General features: G+C 39.5%; 2 protein-coding genes across 5 annotated transcripts in view; one reads left to right on the forward strand and one right to left on the reverse strand.

Annotated features, from left to right (window-relative positions):
* Window positions 1-12,546, forward strand: part of slc5a8l (solute carrier family 5 member 8, like) — an 18,971-nt gene continuing 6,425 nt past the window's right edge. For 2 of the 4 annotated variants that reach the window (XR_002841292.2, XM_023837564.2), the window contains exons 1-8: window positions 4,796-7,695; window positions 9,276-9,341; window positions 9,720-9,771; window positions 10,066-10,133; window positions 10,506-10,660; window positions 10,882-11,022; window positions 11,157-11,286; window positions 11,450-11,538. Coding sequence is in view for 3 of the 4 variants with exons in the window: in XM_023837564.2 (XP_023693332.1) it covers window positions 7,342-7,695; window positions 9,276-9,341; window positions 9,720-9,771; window positions 10,066-10,133; window positions 10,506-10,660; window positions 10,882-11,022; window positions 11,157-11,286; window positions 11,450-11,538 (1,055 nt within the window). In the remaining variant the exon portion in view is untranslated. Of the gene's footprint in view, window positions 18-4,795; window positions 7,696-9,275; window positions 9,342-9,719; window positions 9,772-10,065; window positions 10,134-10,505; window positions 10,661-10,881; window positions 11,023-11,156; window positions 11,287-11,449; window positions 11,539-12,546 lie in introns of those variants that run through there. The other 2 variants (XM_023837561.2, XM_023837563.2) reach the window with 2 other exon arrangements.
* tshba (thyroid stimulating hormone subunit beta a) overlaps window positions 2,900-12,546 on the reverse strand; it is a 16,507-nt gene continuing 6,860 nt past the window's right edge. Inside the window, exons 2-4 of the mRNA XM_023837568.2 lie at window positions 4,686-4,844; window positions 4,115-4,331; window positions 2,900-3,376 (exon numbers count right to left, since the gene is read on the reverse strand). Of these exons, the coding sequence (XP_023693336.1) occupies window positions 3,095-3,376; window positions 4,115-4,331; window positions 4,686-4,744 (558 nt within the window). The 5' untranslated portion in view covers window positions 4,745-4,844 and the 3' untranslated portion in view covers window positions 2,900-3,094. The remainder of the gene's footprint in view (window positions 3,377-4,114; window positions 4,332-4,685; window positions 4,845-12,546) is intronic.

The raw sequence follows: 12,546 nt of genomic DNA on the forward strand, positions 1-12,546 counted from the left end.
AGGATCCACATTAGCATGTAAGTGACATAAGTTCATTACTAACTTTCAGCAAGTGTCAATCATTTGCTCTGAATGTAATTTTGAGGGTCAAGGTTATATGCCAACATTCCTTACCCGAGGGCAGGGCAAGGACCCGCATGCCTCCATATTTTGTATATAAAGAAGCTATTTGTGCTTTAACCATTTTCACACTTGTGAAAAAAAAAATCTGGGGGTGAGAATATTTAGCGACCAGAATGTTTTGCGTGACTTAAAGCTTCTTTAATATACGAATATTAAGACTGTGTTTTCTGTTACGAATTGGATACTCGATAAAATAAATCCCCAAACAATAATGAATTTAGAATACAACTGAGTCACCACGAGTGTAGCCTGCAACAGTAATAACTTTGTTATTAGACAATACACTGTTTGAATACACGTTAGAACCACTTGCACGTTGACCCATCTACGTGAAGCCATCTAAAACTGTTACATGAGTTAGTTATTAGTTATTAGAATTAGTTAGTGTGGGGGTTGTTATATTTTTGACTTGTGTGTTAAGAATGGCTCTTTCTGTTCTGTAAGAGTTAAAATTACTGCTTGCATAAAATGCAAATTAGGCTTTTGTAAATGGAGGAAATAAAAGGCAAAACAGGTTGGTCCTTGAACGTTTCCCAACAGCGATCTTTATCTTTTAATGTTGCATTGAAGTGTGATTCTTCCTCCAAAATGCCATCACCTATTTCTTCCTTCTCCGGTTGAGAGAAGAGAGCCGCGATGCAAAGCATTCGTTAACTAGGAAGTGGATACAGCCCGGAAGTGGATAAAATTCAAACCCTGACATCGTTTGCTTTTCAATAACTAGATAAAAAATCTCAGGAGAGAAAACGTAATTTAAAATAAAACCCGTACACCGCAAACATCAACGAGTTTTGAATTCTTTATTACAATGTCATTCCCATGCCCCGTATCCACCGTCACGCACTCTATATACGCTTCATAAAGCCTATATGATAAGATATGATAAGCTTTATTGATCCCAGGTCAGCTTAAGCTATCGTTAAAAAGATAGTTGTTTAGTTTAGTTCCTAATAGTGTTCAGTTTAGAAACGTTTGTGATTTCATTTAGGGGGGAAATGTTTTAATAGAATACACAACAATGGAAACAATAGCTTGCCCCACGTACACTACACAGCTGTCTGTATATTTAGGAAACTGAATTCCAAGTGTCTTAAAGACCTTATCGCGTTTTACGTCAGAGGTCAATAATTTGTATAGAGTTCAGGTTCAGTATCTTTCCCTTGCCGTTTCTTCCAGCACAATCAGCAGACATGATAAAAAAAAACGTTTATACAAATAACATAAATCTACAATATACATACTCAGTTGTATCAGTATATTTGCAGTTAAATAATGCTCATGCTGCCCAAAAACATTTAAATTGTACATGTAGATCCAGTTACAGATCAATCATTTTAACGTAATTAAAGTCAAAATTAAGACTGACTATTAACAAACCTGAGAAAAAGTGTTGGTGTGTGTTTCTGCTTGTTTTTTGGGTGTCAACAAAACCGGAAATACAAGAATACAAGTTTTTTTTTCCCCCTTAAACTCGTGTGCATGGTATGTTTAACACAATACTAACTTCGATGTTAAAATATCGACAATGTCTGAGAGATAGCATGTATTTCAGGTCACAGTGATTCCAAATGTAATTTCCAAAGCACTAATACAAATAACTTAACTTTGATGGTTTTATTTAACAGGAAAGGGCTACGGCGGTTCTAGGGGGTTGATGTTGGTATAGTAAAAATAAATTAAAATAATAATTTTAGCTATATAAATATATTGTGATAACAATAATACAAACCAAGAAGTATATATAGATTTAGATTTTTTTTCCTGGTAACACTCTCCCCAGTTATAGGGCTGGCTTTCTGGATTCACAGAGGAATGCTTGGAATGGCCAGTCCCTTTCTGGTAAGGCAGAGATCGATGTGGAGCAGAGATCTGAAACCAGTTACTCATCTGGGTGCAACTTTATTTTACTGTCCTGTCAGGATGACTGATTAATTTCATGATGCCTTCCCTCCATCGCCCTGAAGGGGAGCTACCAAAGGAAATCTTCCGTCAGTGTAATGAATCAGCACAGACAACACCTCTAGTAACTGACAGAAACAAAAATAAGTGGTCGGTCATTTTGGTCATGTGTTCAAGTCTTCCCACTGAGCTGGAGTTCCATAAATAGCTAGCAGCTGTTTCTTCCTTGACCCGTATTCTGTCTCTTAGCACACATATCCCCCATCAGTTATTTTCCACTGAGAATTGGGGTGGGAGGGGGGCAAAGGCAGTGGTACCAGAAGCATGCTGAATCAAATGCTTGAGCAATAATATTATTCATGAATGTTTCTGCTTAAGACTGAAAAAAAGAACTGTGGCACCTTATTTTAATAAAAGCATGCTCGATGAAATTGCTTTTAAAAATATATATAAACATCGAAATATTTTCTGAGCATGTAAAAGAAGATAACCAGGAAAATATATAGTTTGCTATTTTGCAGTAGTCTTAGACTGTGCACCAGGAACTAAATCAATCCTGCAGTACATTATTTAAGGCTAACTGAATTGTTCATTTGACTCATGGGGGAAATGGGGGAAGGTGTTACTGGAACTGACTGAGCTAAGACGAAGTGAATTGTATGCCCAGCCATAGGGTGGCATGCTGTCATCACGTGGGCAGTCTGTCTGATGACCACAGCTGCTTACATAGTGCATCCAGTCACGTGTAGAGAATGGCACTATGCTACACAATGAGCCTGGTGTTTCACTGGCCAGTGTTATTCAAGTGCAGGCTAATGAGACTGGAAAGAGTGTGAGCTGGGAAAAGCATTTAATCCATCCAGTTTCACCACACAAATCATCCGGTCACACGGATTACCACTGCGGGCGTGTTTCGGAATGTAGCCACACGCAAGTCCAACGCAATCAGCTTCAAGATGCTAAGGCCCAGGCAGATACAGTTAGAAGACATTATCATCGTTCTGTCTACATTAGAATGGAGTAACAGGTAAAAACAAAGCAGGGAAAGAACGCCCAGGTGGGATTTCACCTCTTAAAGGGACGGGACGTGGTTGCTCTGTCCTGGGTATGGGTAAATATAGCTCAGCGGTTTAGTGCACTGGGCTCTGTCATCAGAGCCACCCTTGTGGGCACATTCGTGGCTGTCGGTGTTGCAGTTACTGCAGTGGCAGCCCAGTGCCGCCGGGTAGGTGAAGTGCGGGTTGACGTGCGGGCGGCAGCCAGGCAGCACAGCAGTACGGTACTCCACCGAGCGGTAAGTGCAGCCCCTCTGGGTCAGATGCCGTTTCCCCACTGGCCCGACCATGTTGGTGTCCTGCCCAGGAACAAGGCAACAGTCACTGCTATGCCTTTCTTTTTCAATTCATTCTTAACCACCACGCCCCCTGCTTTCATCGCGCTTTGTCCACCTTTTTTTTTTGTTTTTATGAAAAGAATGTGACATGTGTCATAGGTACATACATTTATGCATCTGGATATTTATGACTTAAGTTATTTTATGTCTCCAAATAGAATGTTTTTCGCAGGAGGAGCAATTTCTTAACTTCTGTGATATTTGTTTTCCTACCCTGTGTCCTTTCGTTTTCTTTTCTCTCTACAAGCAGCAGTAAAAGAAAATGTTAGAAATTATCTGGGTTCAGGAGGACACAAATGGTATTTATGGGAAGACATGTAGTAGACTGGAGTCCAAACACTAACCCTGCCATATAATATATAGAAAGGTATATAATATTTATTATGCTTCACTGTGTGTTACCGAACTATTGTCAGTTTATGAAACTCAGCTGAGAAAAAGAGAAACTTGATCTTCTATACCTAAGCCTCTGTAAACATTACAAGGATAAGCACTTTATTATTCCCCAGAATCCTAATAAGAAAAAAATTATTTCATGATAGATGAAATAATTAACATTAGTAAACGCTCTGTACAGGAATAAATGCTGACATAATCAGAAACATTGCTCAAACATGTTTTATTTTATTCACAGAGTTCATGTTGCAGCTATAGATCTGCTTTGTTTTGAGTCGCTGGAAAGTTTGGTGATGCTCTTACCCATGAGTAGCAGAGCCCCATACAGATGGTGGTATTGACGGCCATGCAGTAATCACAGCCAGGCTTTTCCACATAGAGAGTGTAGTCAGTCAGGACACACAGGGCCAGGGCTTGGCCGCATAGCACGCATAGGAGCCCGCACACGATCACAGCGATGCTGCCCATCATGATAAGATCCAACCTGCTGACACCTACTGGCTGATATGGGAACCACACTCTGCAAAGCAACAGAAAGTGATCATTCTGTTCCCTCGTCCGTGATACACAGATGCTCTCAACACGCAACACACAAAGGTCACTGATCACAATTACAAGCTATTTGGTAACACACCTCCTTTAATAGTACAGTTTACAACACTCTTAAATGATAACCCAATTTCATGGCCGTTTAGCCCACAATTAACTGCATGTCATTTTTGATATTTGCTAGTTAACCATTTCATTCTACCCTTTATAATTCAGTAATCATTACACGGTTACAAAAGTGGCAAAAAGTGCAGCAGTGTAAAATCAAGGTGAAAATGTGTTGATTTAAATGTCCTCCTTCCATTGCTGGTAGAAAATTACTTACCTGGCTGCAATGAACAAGTCTAAGACTGTAGGGCAAAAGTCCTCCAGTCCTTTATACATGATGTCAAATCCCTCTTAATCCATAAGCTTCCTATCTTCCAACCCAGTGAAAGAGGAGAGACATCTTTATGGATGTTGATCATCTGTACATACCAGCTTCCTGCGTAAACGATGGGAGAGTGAAATGCAGCACAGGAGCAGATTGCCATATATGAAATGATTGTCTAGATTAAGATTGCTTGACATTGAGTTTTGCAAGTAGGTTGCGTTACTGATTCTTGTCAAGTGTGGGAATATAATCGTGACTCAATAAACTCCTAAAAATTGTGAGCATAACTGCATGAGCAGAAAAAAAAGCATCACAATGCAAACAGTATCCAAAATGAAACAACTCACGCCAGAAAAATGCTATCGGTTTTAAAAGTTTTCTTCAGTTTCATGGGTATTGTACAAAGGTCTTGTGACTACCTCAAAGGCATTTTATAGCTTTGGGATGACACAAAATACATGTGAAACTCTAATAGAAAGAAAAAGTATTACAAAGTTCTTTAATCTGAAAATAGATTTTAATTCATAGCAATTTCTGATGATGATGATGATGAAAGCTTTAACCATGTCATGCTATACTACAGGAACATCTTTAAGTCACTACAATATTACCGAATCTTTTATTTTGGCATAATGCCTCCACATGAGGTGGAAGTCTTGTAGTCTGTTTTCAGTCATCGATCTCCTACAATATGCAGTCTCTAAAAGCATCAATATTCCCATACATGTTAGAAAGCCCTATACAAATCTGACTGGAATGGTCAATCTGTTGAAATACAGTGGGTCTTCCATATCTGTGGATTCAACCAATATCCATCAATTTTCTGTAACCACTTGTCCTATTCAAGGTAACAGGGGCCCAGAGCCTTTCCCATCAGAGGACACACTCATATACCATTCACACACACCTATGAGCAATCCCAGTTAACCTCAGCACATTTTTGGACATGGGAATCCCATAACAACACTGGGTGAATGTGTAAACTCCACACACATGGAACCATGGTGGAGACTCAAACCCAGGTCCTAGAGGGGTCAAGCAGCAATGCTAATCACTGCACCACTATGCTGCTCCTCAAGAATTATCTTTAAAAAATCTTAAAGTTACAAAACTTGAATTTGCCTTGCATCAAGCACTACACTGAATCCACATGAAATAAGTGATGTGTAGGCGTACCCTACTGAAGCTTTTCTATTTATAAATATAGTTTTTGTTTGTACTACAATGCTTGTGTCTATATTGAACAAATACTTTCCCTTGCTATTATTCCAACAATACAGCATAACCACTATTTACATTAGGTATTATAAATAATTTAGAGATGACTTAAAGTATAGGCTACAGGATGATGTGTGTAGGTTATATGCAAATGATACACTATTTTGTATAAGGAACTCGAGCATCTGCGGATTTTGGTATCCGATGGGGGTTCTGGAGCACATCCCCCATGCATACAGAGGAACGACCGCTATTTGAAAGATCATGGAATATTTCAAAATATTAATGTAATAGTTATATATTACCTAAGTCTTTGTCTAAATGTTAACTTGCCAGAAAAGTCAACAGTGAATACCTGCTCCTCAATAAAATTTCCAGCATCAGTGAAGTTAATTTTTCATCCAAGGAAGAAAGTGTGGTTTCATGATGTCATAGATCCTTTCTGGCTTTATCTCCCAGGAAAGCGCCTACTTACCAGTAATCCCTTTGAGTTAATCACATGGATATTTGGTGTTCTCAGATGCTACACTCATCTATTTTCATAGAATTTATGGGAAACCAATCCAGCGATGGATGGAAACTGTGAGTGACCCATTGAAATCATTAACTGTCCCTCTACAAACATTAGGTTCTCATGTTTGTGGCTAAGAAAAACATCTCAGCCAACCATCAGCAGAAGAGTGATTTAATCTCTGATCCCTGAGTTTCTGGGGCTTAGGGAAGCTCCTGTAAGTGGACATAATTAGCTGGCCTCCCCAACTTGTGAAATGAACTTAGGTCAGCCTGGGAAATGTGGAAATCATTGCAAGAAGCATGTCATGTAAGCAGAGCAGGAGCAATAGGTGGAGAAATTGGTTACTTTGCTTGAAAACCAGGTAAAAACATCGAAGTAGCTACCTTCAGTCATGTCGGTGTTTCAGGATGGCTAATCTTTTGTGGTGCAATCATTCACTGCTGCTCTTACACTTAGCAACAATTGTAACAGCTTAAGAACACAGTGTATTTGTAAAGTTCGAGGTATTGGTTAGGTTTCTGATTTACACCAAGCAGTAATCTGCAATAGTGGGTAAAACTAACACAACCTGGAATGGATGGAAACTCTACAGCATAGTCAAGTGTGAATCTGAATTCCTCGTAGCAACGTAAAACGTATTGTCTGGTTATCTATAAAGGTTAAACGTTTATCGAGACACTACGGAATCAGAGGCTGGAAAGGATCCAGTGTCAACAGGAGAAAGTAAGAAGCAAATCGTAATGCGGGAATACTAAACATTGTAGTTTGGACTGTGACTCCTTGACCTTTCAGGACATATGTAAGCATGAGGTGCGACTGCAGAGCGACAGTTTGCAGGTGCAGTTTACAGTCGCCGGTCCTTGAACTTTGACGACCATGGTAGGCACTGGGGGCCCTGTGGCCCCCTTCTCTGTGTGGGACTATGTGGTGTTTGCCGGAATTGTCCTGGGGGCAGCGGGAATCGGTCTCTTCCAGGCCATCCGAAGCCGTAGGGACAACAGCAGCCAGGAGTTCCTGCTTGGAGGGAGGCAGATGAGCGCCGTGCCAGTGTCTATGTCATTGACCGCCAGCTTCATGTCGGGCATCACCGTGATTGGTACCCCGGCAGAGGCCTACTTGTATGGGACACCCTTTTGGCTTTTCGGCTTCTCATACGCCATCATGTCCACCGTCAGCGCCGAGATCTTCGTCCCCTTATTCTATCGTTTAGGGATCACCAGCGCGTATGAGGTGAGTAATTAGGAGGAGCGGCACAGTTTTGAAGGTTACGAATTCTCTTCATTATTGTATGGCCAAATCAGCTAAGCAAAAAGGACACCACAATATTCATTATATGGTGTTAAAGTTTTACATCATATATTATAATGGTTTCTTTATTTGCATGCAGAAACTATTGACTCTTCCAAAAAAATTCTAAGGAACTCCGCAGATCTATACTGTAAATGTAGTGTTCCCTGAGCTGACAGCACACGCACCCTACATGGGAAATGTTTCATTCATTTTTATTAAGCTGTGTTGGGCATTTCCAGTCCAGAAGCTGCAAATCCAGACCAAGATATTGTTTCTACCAACTGGTTAAGCGTAAAGAGTCACAGTCACGCAATGGTTGGTAGAAGCAAAATCTTGGGCTGTATTTGTAGCTTCTGGACTGGAAATGCCCAACACTGTTATTAAGTTTATATTACTATGAATTTAAGATTCCCCAAGATTTCAAATTACACAAAGGTAATGTAATCGAAGATAAATGATATAAATTAAATTAATCATCATATGCTATTTCAGAAAGCTGGACATCGAAAATCAAACATGGTTTTTAAAGTCTGTGTTTTTAAAACAAATAAATATACCACCAATACATTCTTTTAATTTAATATTTTTTCAGCAATGAGCTGGTCACTGTTTATACACTACAGAAAAATGTGTTAAATTATAAATGAAAAAAAAAAAGAATTCTCTACAATCTTTTATATCCTCCTGAGACCCAAGTGTCCTTCGATTGTAGGTTATTTGTCTTTGGAGGAAATAAGACATCTTACAATTTAGATTTTTTCAAATTTATTTTTATTTTTAATTTCACAACATGTCCTCTTTAGTGTACAACAGAAATAAATATGTTTCCTTACATCAGTGAAAAGATAGATGCAAAAACAAAATGTCCATTACAATGGACATAAATGAATGGGTGGGGTCTCTGGAGGTTATGGGATTTATACATTATTGTATTTATTTATTCCAGTTATCAATTTAAAAATAATTTAGGTATTGTAGGATTACTTATTCTACTACCTTGAGTTACTCAGTTATTAAGATTAAAATTTCTACATTCTTTTTGGAGTTATAATCAATAGTTGCCCGGTTAAGTATGAGGGCAACTGGTTATTGATTAGTCAGCCTTATGTGTTGCTATGCAAGGTACAGTTGCACTCCTCTATATATTCTGCTCATATTAAGCTATGCATCCAAAATGAAGTTTCTCCCCCAACACTTTATAAAATCAGTCTTATACCCAGCAAGTGGCATTTCCCTTCAGGGTGTGGGGCTGTATCCAACAACGGCAGCTAGAAGGGGACCAATGGATGAGGGTGTAGCTGTTCACTGTTTTGTAGGAAAACTAATATTAGAAGGTTAAAAATGCATTAATTTGAAATTAATTTCGAAAGCTTTGATATAGTGAGATTTTTTTTTTGTCAATTTCATAAACTTAAAATTATGTTGAAAAAGAAATATAATTATGGGCATGTTAAGAAATTTACATTGTCAAATTTTTAACATTTTATTTTTATTTATAAATAAAAATCTTTCTTTGGCAGTACTTAGAGATGCGCTTCAATAAAGTGATACGGGTCATAGGAACCAGCATGTACATCACACAGACCGTAAGTACATTAAAATGCGAGCATTCACATTTTGTGATCTGATATGAAGCTTGGGCAATAACTATTTTAAAAAATCACGGAAAACATCTCTTTGTCTTCTTAATTGCTGCCTGTAAAAGATTATTTCCCTCAGAATTTATAGATAACGTGTTCCTTTTTTACCCCACAGCCATTTTCATTTATCATTAACTTTATAAAACTCTCTTACATAGAATGCTTACAGTACCATCCAAAAAGATGTCCTGTTTTCTTTTTCTCAAGTGATTGAGTGTATTCAGAAAGCATGATATTACACAAGAAGTGCTCATAGGCCTGTTGCATGTTTCATCAGTTAGCATTTATATCCAATCATCTAATGGCTACCATCTCACCTAACAGGCTTTGTACACAGGGATGGTTATCTATGCCCCTGCCCTCGCATTAAACCAGAGTGAGTCTTGATTAACAGAGTACTTTATCATATTTATTTATGTCAATCATTATCAGGCCAATCTCTTCCAGACTAGGAAAATTAAATCATTGTCTAATGTTGTCTAATTATCAGATTACAAATGTTATCTGCAGGAGTGAATGTTGATAGAAGGCGATGGTTTATGATTTAACTGATTTCACCTACGCAGACAGCTGGATATATGCCACAGCTAACAGCAACACGGGCTGTTCGTTTTTTTGAACATGTGTGCTGCAGGAAATAATGTCTCTGGTATATATTTTTTTATTCCAGTCACAGGGCTTGACCTCTGGGGCGTACTGGTGGCCACGGGCGTCGTGTGTATCATTTACTGCACATTGGTCAGTGGAACCATTTGGGAAATTCTTGTTTAACTGGGTTCAGGTCTTTGGTGGTGCTGCACACATAATTTTGCTCAGATAAGTTTAAATACTGCATTAGCTGCACATGGGAAGGGTGGAGTGTAACTGACCCTGGTGTGACCATGCTTAGAAAAAAAAAAGAGTTAAAACCTCAGCAACACGATGATATATTGCAAATACCCACAGACATACAACTTACACATGTACACCTACTTATAATCTTTCTGTGACACTCTATTGTGATGCACGTCCAGCCATTTTGATATGTAGCTGGCTAAAGCAGGTTGCATATGGGATAACAATGTCTGTTTTCTGTACTGCTGTTTCTGTTGTGACCCCCCCCGCCACCAGGGTGGCCTTAAAGCAGTCATTTGGACAGACGTGTTCCAGATGGTCGTCATGCTGGCTGGTTTTGTGGCTGTCATTGTCCGGGGAGCCATCCTCCAGGAGGGTCTGACTAAGATCTGGGATGATGCCCGTCAAGGGGAAAGACTCAATGCGTTTGAGTAAGTGTCAGCACAAAAAGGAGACACACACCCATAAAACCCGGCAAAGTTGTCTGGTACACCTGCAGTATGATTGAGTAGATCATACCCATAAAGAAAATTGCCACTTGCAAAAATTCATAGAAAATGCTACTTCTGGCATGGATTTGCTCAAGACAAAAAAAAAACACAGCCTTTCAAAGCCAAATTAATTTGCGAACTGAAATGTTGCTTCAATGCAGCTTTAGTCCTGACCCTTTGAGGCGGCACACGTTCTGGACCATTGTCGTGGGCGGGAGTTTGATGTGGACGTCAATCTATGCCATCAACCAGTCGCAGGTGCAACGCTACATCTCATGTCGCACCGTCACCCATGCCAAGCTGTGAGTATGTCACTTGCGGTAAGCATAATGACATCGTCAAACTCCTTCGTGGTTGGTCCTGGAAGCCATGGAAGGCCGAGGTAGTGAGACATGACCTGCTGATTTAATGCACCTTCTTACTTTTTCTCCGCCAGCTCTCTGTATATAAACATGGTGAGCCTGTGGGTCACTGTGAGTTTGGCAGTCTTCTCTGGCCTCACTATGTATTCCATTTACAAAGACTGTGACCCAATCACCAACAAAGATGTTGGGGCTCTTGACCAGGTACTTGCCAATAAGAGCCTACGTTAGGTCTTGATCAATTGAATTGTGCATTTTGACTAATGTAAAAGATTGTTGTACAGTTTTCAGGTTCATTCGAAGTTTCTTGTCTACTGTTAGTCCAGATTCATACAAAAAGTCATGCTTCTGTGTTTGTGTCAACCAGATGTTGCCATACTTGGTGATGGACATTTTGTCAGAGTTCCCTGGAGTTCCTGGGCTGTTTGTGGCAGCTGCATACAGTGGCACTCTTAGGTGAGATGCACACCTTTTTACTAGGCATAATTTTTAGAAGCCCACAGATTTCACAGGGACATGATGTGGATATGGAGGTATCAGAGAGATAATAAAATAAATACAGACACTCCTCTACTTATGAATGAGATACGTTCCGAACAGCCGTTCGCGACTTGAAATGTTCGTAAGTTGTTATTCAACATCATTTTAAGGGTATATGCAAGTACAGTACTAAGAACTAGGATGCTGGGAGTACGCACGCTACGCTGCTGCATGGCGAGAGTAGCGGCCAGAAGTCGTACTAGGTGGAATTGGCGCACAGAAAAAAAAATTATGTTGCGGACAGGAAACAGGAGCCCAATCAATTTGGACTTATAGTCCTCTTCGTTCGTATGCCTGAAAGTCCCCAAGTCTACAGCACACCACCGAATACACTGGTTTTTCTAGAACATTCTTCCATTATAGAATGATAATTTTATATCTGCCCATTTAGATCAGAATCAGATTTCGGATCAATCATTTAAGTGAACTTAAACATTTATAGTAAGTTGTAGAAAATCCAACGAGTTACCTGATTTTTATAAATTCATACTCTTGGTCTCTACAAAAGTTATTGTTTAACAAGCTCTTTTGCAACTTTGGACTGAATTATAGCCTTCATAACATTTCCTGCAAAAGAAGTAAGCTATTTGGTCTATTGTTGGCTGGATCGAGCTTGTGTAACAGTACTTATAGTCCACTTTGTAGGGGTTAAGGGGGGGGTGGGCGCAAACCACCCATGATCTGAAAAACACAGACAATCTTTTGGTTCCCTTGGTCGCTTTGGTTTGCAAAATGAAGGAATAACAGGAGATACAAAGATCACTGCGAGATATCACTTGAGAGGCTGCCATAAACACCCTTGCTGCCCTCCAAACCAGCACATATATTTTATGCATTTATGAGTTATTAAACTTTTTGTGTGCCTGCTGGCCTTCATGTGCTGTCCGTGGCTTTCATTTAATTTCTTAGGTCAATCCCATGATA

Source organism: Paramormyrops kingsleyae, chromosome 8, assembly GCF_048594095.1.
Source record: "Paramormyrops kingsleyae isolate MSU_618 chromosome 8, PKINGS_0.4, whole genome shotgun sequence".
Lineage (NCBI taxonomy): Eukaryota > Metazoa > Chordata > Actinopteri > Osteoglossiformes > Mormyridae > Paramormyrops > Paramormyrops kingsleyae.